Genomic DNA, 20,373 nt, shown 5'->3' with positions numbered 1-20,373 from the left:
ACAGTGTGAGGTAAGGCTACCCACATGGGTGAGGTGTTCACATATCTGCGTGAAGAGGACCTGGTGGCAGTATTCAGTCCTAAACTGTGTTTGGTGGTGGTTGGAAAAAATCATTCCTCACAATACATAACAGCGAACACGTTCCGAGATGGCATGTCACTGTTCCAAATCATTTGTGTCCTAAGAAACACGGAGATTGAAAGTGAGAGAGTTTGTCATGGAAGGTGATAGAGAGAGACAGAGAGAGACAGAGAGAGTGACAGAGAGAGAAAGAGAGAGAGAAAGAGAGCAACAGAGATAAATGAATAGAGAAAAAGAGGAGACGAGAGAGTAGACAAGAGAGGTATATTTAGCAAGGAATAAAAGAAGGAAGGAATGAAGGAAGGAATATGAAAGTGAGCACTCTATGCCCTAGTGTGTGAATCTCCTTCCCCTAGGAAGACATACACTGATGGATGTGATGGATGAGTCCAAGTTTTATGAAGTCATTCAAGCTTTCCTACCCTTTGATAATAACACTCCAATTAGTCTACCTTTTAACATAGGGCTGCCTTTTATGAATTTGTAGGGACATTAATCAGCACACAACACCAAAGAGAAGATTTTGAGTACAGTGTATATATTTTGTGGGTCAAGGAGAAAAAGAAGATCATATGGGAAATGGTAACTGTCTCGTATCTACTGCCTACACCCAGTACACGTTAAAGAGGCAAAGTCACTTCTAATTTATTGCCACAGTGAGAACATGAGGGAAGACAAACAAGGGAACAGAGAAGGGACATCACTGGTGCAGCTGCGATGTAGGAGAGGAGAGAGAATCTATTAAGTCAAACAGGAAGTGTGTAGGTTTTCCATCCTTCCATTGCTTCTTGTCTGATATTCAGGACTCTGTGAGTCTTGTGAGCCTCTTAGAGTCCAGGCCCGTGTTCCCTGCATCAATGAAGTGCCCTCACTGTGTCCCTCACACACCTAAACACCCGTTTTTCCACTGTAGTCACAGAGCTCACCTCTGGGAAGATGTGTTGCGTGGATGACTAACTCTCGTGGAGTATCAACTCGTCAGGGATGGGTTTTATTCAAAGTTCCCCCTCTATAGGCATGTCCTATAAAGTGCAGCTCCTACCCTGAATTATGGAAGATACCACTGATGGCAGATCATCTAGCACTTTTGACGGAGTCCCCAGAGAATGCACAACAGAAGGACAGGGTGTAGGAGGGCTTCACCAGGCCAGGATCTGTTAACTACATCTGCACTTCAGAGAGGGCTTCTGGGGACAGAGAGCCCCAGTCAGTAGTGAGTTCACATGCATGTTCCCCATGTCATCGAGCCTGAATCCCTGAGGCTTTCATATTTACAAGCCAGCAGCAGGAAACAAGGACACTCAAGTGTGTCAAGTTCCTATGGATGCCGTCGAGACTCTCCCAGAAAATTCCCAAAGTGTAAAAGAGTCGGAACCGAAATTTTTGGGCAGCTTCTCTGCTGATGTATTTGGCTATTTGAAGGGGTGATGTACCCCGCATATGAGTACACAGGAAGGAGTGCACTGTTTCCTGTTACCTGTCTCCTTTGGGAAGAGGCTGGTGGCTGCTCTTTGGAGAGCTCAGCCCTATCTCTCCTTCCAGCTGTACCATAGCCATGGTAGTGATCTGCTAGGAAGGAAGTGCACTTAAGGACATGAGCATACAGCCCGACAGGCACAAAACAAAACCATATACACATTGTAATACAGAGAAACACAATCAAATGTATTCCCACATACAAACACATACACGTTTTAAACAGTTGGGCAGAGTGAAGGGATCATAACTCCTAGGTTAATTTTCTGTAGTTGAAATCTAGGGCTGGAAATATGTCTCACTATATGGCATAAAATCCTCATGACCATGAGACCCTGAGTTGTGTCCCCACTACCACTGAAAAAGGTGCAACTCATTCTGCACAGCTTTGTGTATTTCATTGACCATCCTTTAACCATTAGTTGTTTATTGATTCGTTTGGGTTTTTTTTTTAATAAAGACATATTAGTAAGAGTGAAAATAGATTTAAGTTTCTTCTAGTTGTTAGAGTTGGTAAAGAGAAGTCACACAAGTTTTGATGTGAGACATTATGTTACGTGAGGTTTATGGATGAAGATGAGTGGATTGGGTGATGTCTGCAATCACAGGAGTCAGGTGAAGCTACATAAAAGTTTTGGGGAGTCACCATTCTCACTTACCTTTCCACAGGCAACCAGGAATCTGCATCCTGTGTGAAACTGTGTGTCTACAATTTGTCAGGTTGAAATCATGCTGGCAGACACAATGAAGCCACATGAATTCATGTTCAGTACTTTTTCCAGTTTGTTTTCAAAAACATGGCTCAGACTGGAGTAGAGTGGGAGGAGTATGGGGATATGTATGTGTAGGTTCTAAGTGGAATATTATTTTGTCTGACCTAGGCATGGTGGGGCACGGCTGAAACCCCAGCTCTTTGGAGTTTGAGGCAGATCGATTGGAAGTAGAGACCTTCGTGGGCTACCAAGAGACAGCAAGAAAACCTTGGGGGACAGAGTTAGACCTTTGGTAAGAAACCCACTACAACAGCATTAAAAGCCCTAGTTATCATAAGTAACTCAGTTATGGAGTCATTTTGTAAAGTAGACAAAGTCCTGAGTTCCATCACAATGTGTAAAACAAGAAATGAAATGGTTTATTGAAACTAAGATAGCATTTCACAGGCCACAAAGGATTCACACTAAGCCTTACATACTTTGCTTTTTGCTTTTCTTTGCTCAGTTGTAGAAGTTATGGTTTGGATTGCACATTATTGTCAAATGTCTTTTCAACTGTACTCGTGACATTTCTGAAACATGTATCAAAGGTCTTGAAGGATAGGGCTTGGGTTATGGCTAAAGGAAGAGAAATAAATGCTGTGGAACTGAAAAAAATTAACTACAACCCAGCAGGATACTTCAACTTAGAAATTCAGTATAAACTACATAACTGTAAAATAGATAATGCATGTGGTAGGGTGTAAGTGTGGGACAAGGTATGGTAAAGGAGGGGATTCAGGCAAGAGAATGTGGTCCGTGGAATTAAAAAGCATTAGGAACGATAAGAAGGAAACATGCTGCAATTGCACCAAGTTGACTAGGAAGGAGTTGAGCTAGACAAAACCTGGGGTAATGTAAGAGGCAAAATGAAAACATGCATGGAACTGTCAAAATGAATACCCTGTATCCAAGGAATGTATTCTAATTTAAACATAAACCAAAAAACAAATAAATCAATCAATAAGTAAGTAAATAAATGATTTTGGGGGAAATTGAAATCGTCATATGCATGCTGAAGTCTCCTGTCTAGAATATTTCCGTTGGGAATCTTGTAGTCCTCTTGCCAAGAAAGCAAAAGTTCTCAGTCCAGTAGCCTCAAAAACACGAAAGAGAGCAAATATTCAGGTATTTCTTTGCGTTGGTGTTTTCCCTGTTCAGATTCAGAACTGTTCATTTTGTGCTTTTTTTTTCTATTTTTGTTTAGTCTTACTAAATCCATATGAGTAGAGAAGGGAGGTAGACACCCATGCCTTGAAATGATAGAACTGCCACAACACCACATTACCATTTGCAGCTGAAAGATTAGGAGATTGACGATGTTTCCCTTAGGTGGGATGCGTAATGGTGATCATGTGACACTGCTGGGCCTCTTCAAAGTCCCTGGGGAGATGACTTTGCCCACGTGAATTTTCTCCAGTATCCTGGAAGGAAATGCAAATAAGAGTTGCTTTCTTTTCAATGCTATGGTGGAACTCCAGATGTCCAAGAAGAAAGGAAAACGTTCTAACTAATCTACATGTACTGTCTTGTGGGTGTTTTTTCCAGTGATTTTGTGGGGGGTTATTTCTTTTAGAGACAGTCTACCTATGCCATTACAAGTTTCTCTGAAGTCTTTAATGCAATCATCCTAATCCTATCAGATAGAATCTCATAATCTCTGAGATGGAAAGTTTGTGTGACAAGTTTCTTCACAGGTTTACTTGGACCAATTTAAAAGTACTTCCCAACTTGAAGAATTTATGTTCATTAAATACGGAGATAGAGAAACAACTAAGTGAAAAGAACCCCTTAACAATGGCTTCAGAAATATCTCAGAAACTCATAAAAGCTTGTCTATATGTGTTTGATGGTTTGGGGTTTGAAGTCAAGGCCTTGAGCTGAATATGCAGAGGCTTGGCCATGTGCCCAGCCTTAGAATTTCTTTCTTTCTCATATCATTCATAGTATTTTTTACTAGTGGCCATTAATTGTACAATATGAGTGGTTTCATTATGACATCTGCATACATGCATATAATGTACTTTGCTTCCTCTGTCTCTCTTTACACAACCCAACTAAAATCTGCTTCAAATTTTGACTGCTTTTTGAAAAATAACTCTTTCTGTGTTTCAATAAGACTTTTTCTTTTGTGTATTCAATAGTCAAAAAGTATTGTACATTTTCTCTTTGATGGTATTGGGGCTTTATATCAAGACCTTTTCATTTTTCTGCAGCTGCTTCACAATAATCCCAGACTTAGATTTCCCATAATTAACACAAACCTATATGAGTATGGCAATATCACAGTTCCACCAGCTTATTTAATGGTTTATTTCGTCTTTGCATTTTTTCCTTTCTTTATTGTACTATTTTTGTTTACTGTGTGGCATTGGGTTTGCCAACTGTATGGGCTTCCTTTGTAAATTCCATAATTTGCCCCATACTCTTTCCAGTAGAAGGAAATGCAACTGATTGGTTTTTCTCATTGTGATCTGGGCGTGAGGTCCATAAACCATTGTGTCTCCCCTTGATCGTGTTTGTTGATATAGAAATTGTGGAAGGGACAACCTTGAAGTCTCAGGGATAAGGAAAGACCAAGCCCTTTAAAGCAGATGACATTGAGTTCTGGAAGGTGATTGGTGGAACTTGTGTGAACTGATGGGGCGTGGCAAATGGGGATAGAAAAAGGCCAAGCACTCCAAAGGTCAGTCATTGGAGACTTCCTCAGAGGGAAAAAGGACTCCTCAGTTACTGGAAGTTCCAGCTAGAAAAATTGGGGATTCTTGCTCCTGCAGAAATGGAGGCTGCTCAACACCACTGGAGAGGTAAGTCTGAGTCTTATGTGTTTCCAAAACAGATTCTCTACTTTCAATTGTCCTGCTGCTAAAAGTCCTTTTGTGTGTTTTTGACCTTTAGCCCAGGGGGTGCCCTCTTGGGAAGATGCAGATGTTAATAAGCATGAGAGTGTGTTGGCAACAGACAAAGCTCCCAAGGAGAAATTCTGTGTGACTTGGAAGCAACCTTATGTGGTTGGTGCTGGGCTGCAGAACCTGGGGAACACCTGCTACATGAATGCCACACTGCAGTGTCTGACATACACAGCCCCTCTTGCCAACTATATGCTGTCCCAGGAGCACCCCCAGACCTGTTGTCCACTGAACACCTGCATGATTTGTATTTTGCAAGCTCACATGATAAGAGCTCTCCAGCACTCTGGGAAGGTGATCCAGCCTTTGAGGGCCCTGGTGACTGGTTTCCATAAATATAAGCAGGAAGATGCCCATGAGTTTCTGATGTTCGTTTTGGGTGCAATGCAGAATTCATGCCTGCCTGGGCACAAGGATTTGGATCCTCAGGCTGAGAACACCAGCCTAGTCTGTCAGCTCTTTGGAGGATACTGGAGGTCTCAAATCAAGTGCCTCCGGTGCCATGGCATTTCTGATACCTTTGACCCCTATCTGGATATAAGTCTGGATATCAAGGCAGCTCAGAGTGTCCAGGAAGCATTAAAATGTTTAGTAAAGCCTGAAAATCTGGATGGGGAAGAGGCCTATGATTGTGCTACTTGTTTAAGTAGAGTGCCTGCTACCAAGACACTGACTGTGAAAACGGTCCCCAAGGTTCTTATCCTTGTGTTGAAAAGGTTCTGTGATTTCACGGGTGTTAAAATCGGCAGGGTCGTGCAATACCCAGAGTGTATTGATATGCAACCGTATATGTCTCACCAGAACACAGAACCACTTGTGTATGTCCTGTATGCTGTACTGGTCCATGCTGGGTTGAGCTGCCACAGCGGGCACTACTTGTGTTACATAAAAGCTGGCAACGGACACTGGTATGAAATGGATGATGCCAAGGTAACTCCCTGTGGCATTACATCTGTGCTGAATAGGCAAGCTTATGTCCTCTTTTATGTTCAGAAGAGTGAGCTCAATGGACACAGTATTGGTTTCTCTCATTGTGAGGAACAAAGTCTCCTGGAGGTGGCAGACCAGGACATGGGAGCGCAACAAAGAGAGCTTCACAGACCGTCCAACATGCAAGTTGGAGAACCCTGCGGGCACAAGGAAGATTCAGCAACAAAAGAAATCACCTTAGACCAGTGGAAAATCCTCCAACAACAAAACCGGCCAAAGTCTGAATTCAACATCCGGAAAATAGAAGGCACCCTGCCTTCCAATGGAATCATGATTCACCCGTCAAAGTACAGGGTGGGCATGAGAAAAAATCACACTGAAAAGGAAATTTACCTGCCTGCCCAGTGTTCCAAGGACACTGGCCACCTTCCTTGTGTGGGTGTGTGCCCCAGAGCTAACAAGAGGAAGAACAAGCAGCACAAGAAGTCTCTCCTTGTATTCTCATGATTTCACTTCATGAACTGCTCTCCTTCAGGGGAAGAGACAACTGAACAGGGTCAGAGTGCTCCAGAGAGGGCAAGTGGGATTTGTGAGCATGATCTCTGTAAATGAGAAGCATTTATGTAAAGATCATGTGAAAACACATTACCAATTGTTTCAGAAAATAGACCTTTTGTTTTGATGTCTCGGGTTTCTTTTTCAATATCCTGTGGTGTGTAATTTTCTGTAGAGAATAGGCCCTGAGAAACGGCCCATTTTTAGTATATGTCTTTGAATGCTGTAAAATTGTCAAAAGATAATGGTCAGTGAGAGCCTTGCATTGGATGAGTTCACTCAACATAAATCGATTAAAGTTTAAGAAGCTGATAGGAGTGCAGCAGATTTACATAAAAGGTATTTGGGTTCAGAAAACTTACTAATTTGTAGGATGTTTTCATTTTTTGTATTGCAGTTTTAAGTTCTTCCTTTTCTTTTTGTCTCACCAAATAAAGATTACAAAAAGATAATCCTTCCTGTGTACTTGACTAAATACTGAGACCCATGTGCACACCCACTCTGCTTTGCCAACATGAGATGCTGACAGCAACATCTGGATATCCACTGAGCAGTTGCAGGTGAGCTGAGAGAAGTGCCCTGTGGTCAGCATTTGCCAGGGACACACAGGATGCAGTGCTGCCTGCAGTGATCCTGTGTGGACTGCAATCATATGTATGAAGGATCACAGGCACTGACGGGTGTGAGGGAAATGCTCTGGCTTATCCATGCAGTGATGTACACAGGAAATGTGTTTTTGCCAATGAATCTTGGTTTCTGCATTGATGGGCATCTTTTGTCTCATAAGAAGAAGATGAGTGCAAAGAGCAGCTAATGAACAAAAAGAGTTATGACTATATACTCAGTGAGATGTAGAGCACTTTGGAACCAGTGGAACAAGTGTATGGAACTCAGGGAGGGAGGGAACAGAAAAGACAATGAAAGACCATCAGCAAAGTTGCGTACCATAACATGGCAAGGTGGAGGAAAGTAGAATGTGTCCTGACAGCTGTTCAAAAGAGGGTCGTGGGAGGTACAGGGGGAAGGGATAATAAGGGAAAGGGATGAACAGACAAAAGTAAGGCACTCCCACAGAGTGAATACAGGGAGTTACCACTTTGAACACAAACATGAATATTAATTTTATACAAGGAGGAAAGTAATTGGGTAGCAGGTGTTTTGGGCTGCTTCGCTAGTTGGAGGTGTGAAGGCATCCTAGGAGATTAAGGGGACCATATATGGTACATGGGCTTCATATTTATATATGATGCAGAAGTAAAAAAAAGTCCTTCAATTGTTTCCAGTGTCCTGGGGAGAATCCTGATGAGTAGCTAATATGGGTGCCGTGTAAATTGTGCACAGTATGAAATTAATAGGAATCATTAGTAGGAATCGCCTCCTGGACAACGTATATATCTTCCTACAATATTTATAAAAATTATTTCGTTGAATCTCTTTATGTGCATGGATTTGGGGGAATAATGAGTGGAAGGGAGAACAGCTTTGACTCATGCATCTTAGGGGATCGGGACAGATTTACACTAAATTCAGGGATAGAAAACAGAAGTTTCTCTAGGGTGAGGTTAGAAGAGATAGTGGGGATACCGCAGAGTTGGTGGGAAGGGGCGCTCCATCCAACTGGGGTCGTTATCACCACAACCTTTCACAACCCATGCAAATACATGGCCAGCAAGAATGTTAAGGGTATTGATCTCCATGTTTCTCTTCTGACCTGCTTTATGGGAAGTGTTACACCCTGTTTTTTGTGCATGAGGAATGAAGAAAAAGGGCAAACCTGACCATCAAAGACAAGAGTTTGCATGTGGATGAGAAGTTCATTAACACAGGATGCCAAAGGAGCTCAGACACAGTGTGAGGTAAGGCTACCCACATGGGTGAGGTGTTCACATAGCTGTGTGAAGAGGACCAGGTGGCAGTATTCAGTCCTAAACTGTGTTTGGTGGTGGTTGGAAAAAATCATTCCTCACAATACATAACAGCGAACACGTTCCGAGATGGCATGTCACTGTTCCAAATCATTTGTGTCCTAAGAAACACGGAGATTGAAAGTGAGAGAGTTTGTCATGGAAGGTGATAGAGAGAGACAGAGAGAAACAGAGAGAGTGACAGAGAGAGAAAGAGAGCAAGAGAGATAAATGAGAAGAGAAAAAGAGGAGACGAGAGAGTAGACAAGAGAGGTATATTTAGAGAGGAATAAAAGAAGGAAGGAATGAAGGAATGAATATGAAACTGAGCACTCTATGCCCTAGTGTGTGAATCTCCTTCCCCTAGGAAGACATACACTGATGGATGTGATGGATGAGTCCAAGTTTTATGAAGTCATTCAAGCTTTCCTACCCTTTGATATTAACACTCCAATTAGTCTACCTTTTAACATAGGGCTGCCTTTTATGAATTTGTAGGGACATTAATCAGCACACAACACCAAAGAGAAGATTTTGAGTACAGTGTATATATTTTGTGGGTCAAGGAGAAAAAGAAGATCATATGGGAAATGGTAACTGTCTCGTATCTACTGGCTACACCCAGTACCCGTTAAAGACGCAAAGTCACTTCTAATTTATTGCCACAGTGAGAACATGAGGGAAGACAAACATGGGAACAGAGAAGGGACATCACTGGTGCAGCTGCGATGTAGGAGAGGAGAGAGAATCTATTAAGTCAAACAGGAAGTGTGTAGGTTTTCCATCCTTCCATTGCTTCTTGTCTGATATTCAGGACTCTGTGAGTCTTGTGAGCCTCTTAGAGTCCAGGCCCGTGTTCCCTGCATCAATGAAGTGCCCTCACTGTGTCCCTCACACACCTAAACACCCGTTTTTCCACTGTAGTCACAGAGGTCAGCTGTGGGAAGATGTGTTGCGTGGATGACTAACTCTCGTGGAGTATCAACTCGTCAGGGATGGGTTTTATTCAAAGTTCCCCCTCTATAGGCATGTCCTATAAAGTGCAGCTCCTACCCTGAATTATGGAAGATACAACTGATGGCAGATCATCTAGCACTTTTGACGGAGTCCCCAGAGAATGCACAACAGAAGGACAGGGTGTAGGAGGGCTTCACCAGGCCAGGATCTGATAACTACATCTGCACTTCAGAGAGGGCTTCTGGGGACAGAGAGCCCCAGTCAGTAGTGAGTTCACATGCATGTTCCCCATGTCATCGAGCCTGAATCCCTGAGGCTTTCATATTTACAAGCCAGCAGCAGGAAACAAGGACACTCAAGTGTGTCAAGTTCCTATGGATGCCGTCGAGACTCTCCCAGAAAATATCCAAAGTGTAAAAGAGTCGGAACCGAAATTTTTGGGCAGCTTCTCTGCTGATGTATTTGGCTATTTGAAGGGGTGATGTACCCCGCATATGAGTACACAGGAAGGAGTGCACTGTTTCCTGTTACCTGTCTCCTTTGGGAAGAGGCTGGTGGCTGCTCTTTGGAGAGCTCAGCCCTATCTCTCCTTCCAGCTGTACCATAGCCATGGTCGTGATCTGCTAGGAAGGAAGTGCACTTAAGGACATGAGCATACAGCCCGACAGGCACAAAACAAAACCATATACACATTGTAATACAGAGAAACACAATCAAATGTATACCCACATACAAACACATACACGTTTTAAAGAGTTGGGCACAGTGAATGGGTCATAACTCCTAGGTTAATTTTCTGTAGTTGAAATCTAGGGCTGGAAATATGTCTCAAGTATATGGCATAAAATCCTCATGACCATGAGACCCTGAGTTGTGTCCCCACTACCACTGAAAAAGGTGCAACTCATTCTGCACAGCTTTGTGTATTTCATTGACCATCCTTTAACCATTAGTTGTTTATTGATTCGTTTGGGTTTTTTTTTTTAATAAAGACATATTAGTAAGAGTGAAAATAGATTTAAGTTTCTTCTAGTGGTTAGAGTTGGTAAAGAGAAGTCACACAAGTTTTGATGTGAGACATTATGTTACGTGAGGTTTATGGATGAAGATGAGTGGATTGGGTGATGTCTGCAATCACAGGAGTCAGGTGAAGCTACATAAAAGTTTTGGGGAGTCACCATTCTCACTTACCTTTCCTCAGGCAACCAGGAATCTGCATCCTGTGTGAAACTGTGTGTCTACAATTTGACAGGTTGAAATCATGCTGGCAGACACAATGAAGCCACATGAATTCATATTCAGTACTTTTTCCAGTTTGTTTTCAAAAACATGGCTCAGACTGGAGTAGAGTGGGAGGAGTATGGGGATATGTATGTGTAGGTTCTAAGTGGAATATTATTTTGTCTGACGTAGGCATGGTGGGGCACGGCTGAAACCCCAGCTCTTTGGAGTTTGAGGCAGGTCGATTGGAAGTAGAGACCTTCGTGGGCTACCAAGAGACAGCAAGAAAACCTTGGGGGACAGAGTTAGACCTTTGGTAAGAAACCCACTACAACAGCATTAAAAGCCCCAGTTATCCTAAGTAACTCAGTTATGGAGTCATTTTGTAAAGTAGACAAAGTCCTGAGTTCCATCACAATGTGTAAAACAAGAAATGAAATGGTTTATTGAAACTAAGATAGCATTTCACAGGCCACAAAGAATTCACACTAAGCCTTACATACTTTGCCTTTTGCTTTTCTTTGCTCAGTTGTAGAAGTTATGGTTTGGATTGCACATTATTGTCAAATGTCTTTTCAACTGTACTCGTGACATTTCTGAAACATGTATCAAAGGTCTTGAAGGATAGGGCTTGGGTTATGGCTAAAGGAAGAGAAATAAATGCTGTGGAACTGACAAAAGTTAACTACAACCCAGCAGGATACTTCAACTTAGAAATTCAGTATAAACTACATAACTGTAAAATAGATAATGCATGTGGTAGGGTGTAAGTGTGGGACAAGGTATGGTAAAGGAGGGGATTCAGGCAAGAGAATGTGGTCCGTGGAATTAAAAAGCATTAGGAACGATAAGAAGGAAACATGCTGCAATTGCACCAAGTTGACTAGGACGGAGTTGAGCTAGACAAAACCTGGGGTAATGTAAGAGGCAAAATGAAAACATGCATGGAACTGTCAAAATGAATACCCTGTGACCAAGGAATGTATCCTAATTTAAACATAAACCAACAAACAAATAAATCAATCAATAAGTAAGTAAATAAATGGTTTGGGGGGAAATTGAAATCGTCATATGCGTGCTGAAGATTAATGTCCAGAATATTTCCGTTGGGAATCTTGTAGTCCTCTTGCCAAGAAAGCAAAAGTTCTCAGTCCAGTAGCCTCAAAAACACGAAAGAGAGCAAATATTCAGGTATTTCTTTGCGTTGGTGTTTTCCCTGTTCAGATTCAGAACTGTTCATTTTGTGCTTTTTTTTTCTATTTTTGTTTAGTCTTACTAAATCCATATGAGTAGAGAAGTGAGGTAGACACCCATGCCTTGAAATGATAGAACTGCCACAACACCACATTACCATTTGCAGCTGAAAGATTAGGAGATTGACGATGTTTCCCTTAGGTGGGATGCGTAATGGTGATCATGTGACACTGCTGGGCCTCTTCAAAGTCCCTGGGGAGATGACTTTGCCCACGTGAATTTTCTCCAGTATCCTGGAAGGAAATGCAAATAAGAGTTGCTTTCTTTTCAATGCTATGGTGGAACTCCAGATGTCCAAGAAGAAAGGAAAACGTTCTAACTAATCTACATGTACTGTCTTGTGGGTGTTTTTTCCAGTGATTTTGTGGGGGGTTATTTCTTTTAGAGACAGTCTACCTATGCCATTACAAGTTTCTCTGAAGTCTTTAATGCAATCATCCTAATCCTATCAGATAGAATCTCATAATCTCTGAGATGGAAAGTTTGTGTGACAAGTTTCTTCACAGGTTTACTTGGACCAATTTAAAAGTACTTCCCAACTTGAAGAATTTATGTTCATTAAATACGGAGATAGAGAAACAACTAAGTGAAAAGAACCCCTTAACAATGGCTTCAGAAATATCTCAGAAACTCATAAAAGCTTGTCTATATGTGTTTGATGGTTTGGGGTTTGAAGTCAAGGCCTTGAGCTGAATATGCAGAGGCTTGGCCATGTGCCCAGCCTTAGAATTTCTTTCTTTCTCATATCATTCATAGTATTTTTTACTAGTGGCCATTAATTGTACAATATGAGTGGTTTCATTATGACATCTGCATACATGCATATAATGTACTTTGCTTCCTCTGTCTCTCTTTACACAACCCAACTAAAATCTGCTTCAAATTTTGACTGCTTTTTGAAAAATAACTCTTTCTGTGTTTCAATAAGACTTTTTCTTTTGTGTATTCAATAGTCAAAAAGTATTGTACATTTTCTCTTTGATGGTATTGGGGCTTTATATCAAGACCTTTTCATTTTTCTGCAGCTGCTTCACAATATTCCCAGACTTAGATTTCCCATAATTAACACAAACCTATATGAGTATGGCAATGTCACAGTTCCACCAGCTTATTTAATGGTTTATTTCGTCTTTGCATTTTTTCCTTTCTTTATTGTACTATTTTTGTTTACTGTGTGGCATTGGGTTTGCCAACTGTATGGGCTTCCTTTGTAAATTCCATAATTTGCCCCATACTCTTTCCAGTAGAAGGAAATGCAACTGATTGGTTTTTCTCATTGTGATCTGGGCGTGAGGTCCGTAAACCATTGTGTCTCCCCTTGATCGTGTTTGTTGATATAGAAATTGTGGAAGGGACAACCTTGAAGTCTCAGGGATAAGGAAAGACCAAGCCCTTTAAAGCAGATGACATTGAGTTCTGGAAGGTGATTGGTGGAACTTGTGTGAACTGATGGGGCGTGGCAAATGGGGATAGAAAAAGGCCAAGCACTCCAAAGGTCAGTCATTGGAGACTTCCTCAGAGGGAAAAAGGACTCCTCAGTTACTGGAAGTTCCAGCTAGAAAAATTGGGGATTCTTGCTCCTGCAGAAATGGAGGCTGCTCAACACCACTGGAGAGGTAAGTCTGAGTCTTATGTGTTTCCAAAACAGATTCTCTACTTTCAATTGTCCTGCTGCTAAAAGTCCTTTTGTGTGTTTTTGACCTTTAGCCCAGGGGGTGCCCTCTTGGGAAGATGCAGATGTTAATAAGCATGAGAGTGTGTTGGCAACAGACAAAGCTCCCAAGGAGAAATTCTGTGTGACTTGGAAGCAACCTTATGTGGTTGGTGCTGGGCTGCAGAACCTGGGGAACACCTGCTACATGAATGCCACACTGCAGTGTCTGACATACACAGCCCCTCTTGCCAACTATATGCTGTCCCAGGAGCACCCCCAGACCTGTTGTCCACTGAACACCTGCATGATTTGTATTTTGCAAGCTCACATGATAAGAGCTCTCCAGCACTCTGGGAAGGTGATCCAGCCTTTGAGGGCCCTGGTGACTGGTTTCCATAAATATAAGCAGGAAGATGCCCATGAGTTTCTGATGTTCGTTTTGGGTGCAATGCAGAATTCATGCCTGCCTGGGCACAAGGATTTGGATCCTCAGGCTGAGAACACCAGCCTAGTCTGTCAGCTCTTTGGAGGATACTGGAGGTCTCAAATCAAGTGCCTCCGGTGCCATGGCATTTCTGATACCTTTGACCCCTATCTGGATATAAGTCTGGATATCAAGGCAGCTCAGAGTGTCCAGGAAGCATTAAAATGTTTAGTAAAGCCTGAAAATCTGGATGGGGAAGAGGCCTATGATTGTGCTACTTGTTTAAGTAGAGTGCCTGCTACCAAGACACTGACTGTGAAAACGGTCCCCAAGGTTCTTATCCTTGTGTTGAAAAGGTTCTGTGATTTCACGGGTGTTAAAATCGGCAGGGTCGTGCAATACCCAGAGTGTATTGATATGCAACCGTATATGTCTCACCAGAACACAGAACCACTTGTGTATGTCCTGTATGCTGTACTGGTCCATGCTGGGTTGAGCTGCCACAGCGGGCACTACTTGTGTTACATAAAAGCTGGCAACGGACACTGGTATGAAATGGATGATGCCAAGGTAACTCCCTGTGGCATTACATCTGTGCTGAATAGGCAAGCTTATGTCCTCTTTTATGTTCAGAAGAGTGAGCTCAATGGACACAGTATTGGTTTCTCTCATTGTGAGGAACAAAGTCTCCTGGAGGTGGCAGACCAGGACATGGGAGCGCAACAAAGAGAGCTTCACAGACCGTCCAACATGCAAGTTGGAGAACCCTGCGGGCACAAGGAAGATTCAGCAACAAAAGAAATCACCTTAGACCAGTGGAAAATCCTCCAACAACAAAACCGGCCAAAGTCTGAATTCAACATCCGGAAAATAGAAGGCACCCTGCCTTCCAATGGAATCATGATTCACCCGTCAAAGTACAGGGTGGGCATGAGAAAAAATCACACTGAAAAGGAAATTTACCTGCCTGCCCAGTGTTCCAAGGACACTGGCCACCTTCCTTGTGTGGGTGTGTGCCCCAGAGCTAACAAGAGGAAGAACAAGCAGCACAAGAAGTCTCTCCTTGTATTCTCATGATTTCACTTCATGAACTGCTCTCCTTCAGGGGAAGAGACAACTGAACAGGGTCAGAGTGCTCCAGAGAGGGCAAGTGGGATTTGTGAGCATGATCTCTGTAAATGAGAAGCATTTATGTAAAGATCATGTGAAAACACATTACCAATTGTTTCAGAAAATAGACCTTTTGTTTTGATGTCTCGGGTTTCTTTTTCAATATCCTGTGGTGTGTAATTTTCTGTAGAGAATAGGCCCTGAGAAACGGCCCATTTTTAGTATATGTCTTTGAATGCTATAAAATTGTCAAAAGATACTGGTCAGTGAGAGCCTTGCATTGGATGAGTTCACTCAACATAAATCGATTAAAGTTTAAGAAGCTGATAGGAGTGCAGCAGATTTACATAAAAGGTATTTGGGTTCAGAAAACTTACTAATTTGTAGGATGTTTTCATTTTTTGTATTGCAGTTTTAAGTTCTTCCTTTTCTTTTTGTCTCACCAAATAAAGATTACAAAAAGATAATCCTTCCTGTGTACTTGACTAAATACTGAGACCCATGTGCACACCCACTCTGCTTTGCCAACATGAGATGCTGACAGCAACATCTGGATATCCACTGAGCAGTTGCAGGTGAGCTGAGAGAAGTGCCCTGTGGTCAGCATTTGCCAGGGACACACAGGATGCAGTGCTGCCTGCAGTGATCCTGTGTGGACTGCAATCATATGTATGAAGGATCACAGGCACTGACGGGTGTGAGGGAAATGCTCTGGCTTATCCATGCAGTGATGTACACAGGAAATGTGTTTTTGCCAATGAATCTTGGTTTCTGCATTGATGGGCATCTTTTGTCTCATAAGAAGAAGATGAGTGCAAAGAGCAGCTAATGAACAAAAAGAGTTATGACTATATACTCAGTGAGATGTAGAGCACTTTGGAACCAGTGGAACAAGTGTATGGAACTCAGGGAGGGAGGGAACAGAAAAGACAATGAAAGACCATCAGCAAAGTTGCGTACCATAACATGGCAAGGTGGAGGAAAGTAGAATGTGTCCTGACAGCTGTTCAAAAGAGGGTCGTGGGAGGTACAGGGGGAAGGGATAATAAGGGAAAGGGATGAACAGACAAAAGTAAGGCACTCCCACAGAGTGAATACAGGGAGTTACCACTTTGAACACAAACATGAATATTAATTTTATACAAGGAGGAAAGTAATTGGGTAGCAGGTGTTTTGGGCTGCTTCGCTAGTTGGAGGTGTGAAGGCATCCTAGGAGATTAAGGGGACCATATATGGTACATGGGCTTCATATTTATATATGATGCAGAAGTAAAAAAAAGTCCTTCAATTGTTTCCAGTGTCCTGGGGAGAATCCTGATGAGTAGCTAATATGGGTGCCGTGTAAATTGTGCACAGTATGAAATTAATAGGAATCATTAGTAGGAATCGCCTCCTGGACAACGTATATATCTTACTACAATATTTATAAAAATTATTTCGTTGAATCTCTTTATGTGCCTGGATTTGGGGGAATAATGAGTGGAAGGGAGAACAGCTTTGACTCATGCATCTTAGGGGATCAGGACAGATTTACACTAAATTCAGGGATAGAAAACAGAAGTTTCTCTAGGGTGAGGTTAGAAGAGATAGTGGGGATACCGCAGAGTTGGTGGGAAGGGGCGCTCCATCCAACTGGGGTCGTTATCACCACAACCTTTCACAACCCATGCAAATACATGGCCAGCAAGAATGTTAAGGGTATTGATCTCCATGTTTCTCTTCTGACCTGCTTTATGGGAAGTGTTACACCCTGTTTTTTGTGCATGAGGAATGAAGAAAAAGGGCAAACCTGACCATCAAAGACAAGAGTTTGCATGTGGATGAGAAGTTCATTAACACAGGATGCCAAAGGAGCTCAGACACAGTGTGAGGTAAGGCTACCCACATGGGTGAGGTGTTCACATACCTGTGTGAAGAGGACCAGGTGGCAGTATTCAGTCCTAAACTGTGTTTGGTGGTGGTTGGAAAAAATCATTCCTCACAATACATAACAGCGAACACGTTCCGAGATGGCATGTCACTGTTCCAAATCATTTGTGTCCTAAGAAACACGGAGATTGAAAGTGAGAGAGTTTGTCATGGAAGGTGATAGAGAGAGACAGAGAGAAACAGAGAGAGTGACAGAGAGAGAAAGAGAGCAAGAGAGATAAATGAGAAGAGAAAAAGAGGAGACGAGAGAGTAGACAAGAGAGGTATATTTAGAGAGGAATAAAAGAAGGAAGGAATGAAGGAATGAATATGAAACTGAGCACTCTATGCCCTAGTGTGTGAATCTCCTTCCCCTAGGAAGACATACACTGATGGATGTGATGGATGAGTCCAAGTTTTATGAAGTCATTCAAGCTTTCCTACCCTTTGATATTAACACTCCAATTAGTCTACCTTTTAACATAGGGCTGCCTTTTATGAATTTGTAGGGACATTAATCAGCACACAACACCAAAGAGAAGATTTTGAGTACAGTGTATATATTTTGTGGGTCAAGGAGAAAAAGAAGATCATATGGGAAATGGTAACTGTCTCGTAACTACTGCCTACACCCAGTACCCGTTAAAGACGCAAAGTCACTTCTAATTTATTGCCACAGTGAGAACATGAGGGAAGACAAACATGGGAACAGAGAAGGGACATCACTGGTGCAGCTGCGATGTAGGAGAGGAGAGAGAATCTATTAAGTCAAACAGGAAGTGTGTAGGTTTTCCATCCTTCCATTGCTTCTTGTCTGATATTCAGGACTCTGTGAGTCTTGTGAGCCTCTTAGAGTCCAGGCCCGTGTTCCCTGCATCAATGAAGTGCCCTCACTGTGTCCCTCACACACCTAAACACCCGTTTTTCCACTGTAGTCACAGAGGTCAGCTGTGGGAAGATGTGTTGCGTGGATGACTAACTCTCGTGGAGTATCAACTCGTCAGGGATGGGTTTTATTCAAAGTTCCCCCTCTATAGGCATGTCCTATAAAGTGCAGCTCCTACCCTGAATTATGGAAGATACAACTGATGGCAGATCATCTAGCACTTTTGACGGAGTCCCCAGAGAATGCACAACAGAAGGACAGGGTGTAGGAGGGCTTCACCAGGCCAGGATCTGATAACTACATCTGCACTTCAGAGAGGGCTTCTGGGGACAGAGAGCCCCAGTCAGTAGTGAGTTCACATGCATGTTCCCCATGTCATCGAGCCTGAATCCCTGAGGCTTTCATATTTACAAGCCAGCAGCAGGAAACAAGGACACTCAAGTGTGTCAAGTTCCTATGGATGCCGTCGAGACTCTCCCAGAAAATTCCCAAAGTGTAAAAGAGTCGGAACCGAAATTTTTGGGCAGCTTCTCTGCTGATGTATTTGGCTATTTGAAGGGGTGATGTACCCCGCATATGAGTACACAGGAAGGAGTGCACTGTTTCCTGTTACCTGTCTCCTTTGGGAAGAGGCTGGTGGCTGCTCTTTGGAGAGCTCAGCCCTATCTCTCCTTCCAGCTGTACCATAGCCATGGTCGTGATCTGCTAGGAAGGAAGTGCACTTAAGGACATGAGCATACAGCCCGACAGGCACAAAACAAAACCATATACACATTGTAATACAGAGAAACACAATCAAATGTATACCCACATACAAACACATACACGTTTTAAACAGTTGGGCACAGTGAATGGGTCATAACTCCTAGGTTAATTTTCTGTAGTTGAAATCTAGGGCTGGAAATATGTCTCAAGTATATGGCATAAAATCCTCATGACCATGAGACCCTGAGTTGTGTCCCCAGTACCACTGAAAAAGGTGCAACTCATTCTACACAGCTTTGTGTATTTCATTGACCTTCCTTTAAACATTAGTTGTTTATTGATTCGTTTGGGTTTTTTTTTTTAATAAAGACATATTAGTAAGAGTGAAAATAGATTTAAGTTTCTTCTAGTGGTTAGAGTTGGTAAAGAGAAGTCACACAAGTTTTGATGTGAGACATTATGTTACGTGAGGTTTATGGATGAAGATGAGTGGATTGGGTGATGTCTGCAATCACAGGAGTCAGGTGAAGCTACATAAAAGTTTTGGGGAGTCACCATTCTCACTTACCTTTCCTCAGGCAACCAGGAATCTGCATCCTGTGTGAAACTGTGTGTCTACAATTTGTCAGGTTGAAATCATGCTGGCAGACACAATGAAGCCACATGAATTCATATTCAGTACTTTTTCCAGTTTGTTTTCAAAAACATGGCTCAGACTGGAGTAGAGTGGGAGGAGTATGGGGATATGTATGTGTAGGTTCTAAGTGGAATATTATTTTGTCTGACGTAGGCATGGTGGGGCACGGCTGAAACCCCAGCTCTTTGGAGTTTGAGGCAGGTCGATTGGAAGTAGAGACCTTCGTGGGCTACCAAGAGACAGCAAGAAAACCTTGGGGGACAGAGTTAGACCTTTGGTAAGAAACCCACTACAACAGCATTAAAAGCCCCAGTTATCATAAGTAACTCAGTTATGGAGTCATTTTGTAAAGTAGACAAAGTCCTGAGTTCCATCACAATGTGTAAAACAAGAAATGAAATGGTTTATTGAAACTAAGATAGCATTTCACAGGCCACAAAGAATTCACACTAAGCCTTACATACTTTGCCTTTTGCTTTTCTTTGCTCAGTTGTAGAAGTTATGGTTTGGATTGCACATTATTGTCAAATGTCTTTTCAACTGTACTCGTGACATTTCTGAAACATGTATCAAAGGTCTTGAAGGATAGGGCTTGGGTTATGGCTAAAGGAAGAGAAATAAATGCTGTGGAACTGACAAAAGTTAACTACAACCCAGCAGGATACTTCAACTTAGAAATTCAGTATAAACTACATAACTGTAAAATAGATAATGCATGTGGTAGGGTGTAAGTGTGGGACAAGGTATGGTAAAGGAGGGGATTCAGGCAAGAGAATGTGGTCCGTGGAATTAAAAAGCATTAGGAACGATAAGAAGGAAACATGCTGCAATTGCACCAAGTTGACTAGGACGGAGTTGAGCTAGACAAAACCTGGGGTAATGTAAGAGGCAAAATGAAAACATGCATGGAACTGTCAAAATGAATACCCTGTGTCCAAGGAATGTATCCTAATTTAAACATAAACCAACAAACAAATAAATCAATCAATAAGTAAGTAAATAAATGGTTT

General features: G+C 42.2%; 2 protein-coding genes across 2 annotated transcripts; both read left to right on the top strand.

Moving 5' to 3' along the window:
* Window positions 1-24: 24 nt before the first annotated feature.
* Window positions 25-8,512, top strand: LOC141411390 (ubiquitin carboxyl-terminal hydrolase 17-like protein 6). Its single transcript, XM_074042877.1, has 3 exons — window positions 25-202; window positions 5,208-6,587; window positions 8,457-8,512. Exons 1-3 carry the CDS (start codon window positions 25-27, stop codon window positions 8,510-8,512), a joined length of 1,614 nt encoding a protein of 537 aa, XP_073898978.1.
* Window positions 8,513-8,573: 61 nt separating this feature from the next.
* LOC141411389 (ubiquitin carboxyl-terminal hydrolase 17-like protein 6) lies at window positions 8,574-18,114 on the top strand. The gene is made up of 3 exons (XM_074042876.1): window positions 8,574-8,577; window positions 13,747-15,126; window positions 18,071-18,114. The coding sequence occupies exons 1-3, from the start codon at window positions 8,574-8,576 to the stop codon at window positions 18,112-18,114; spliced, it is 1,428 nt and encodes a 475-aa protein (XP_073898977.1).
* The last annotated feature ends 2,259 nt before the right edge of the window (window positions 18,115-20,373 follow it).

The sequence above is a fragment of the Castor canadensis genome, chromosome 10 (genome assembly GCF_047511655.1).
Source record: "Castor canadensis chromosome 10, mCasCan1.hap1v2, whole genome shotgun sequence".
NCBI lineage: Eukaryota > Metazoa > Chordata > Mammalia > Rodentia > Castoridae > Castor > Castor canadensis.
This window is presented reverse-complemented; position numbering and strand designations above follow the sequence as displayed.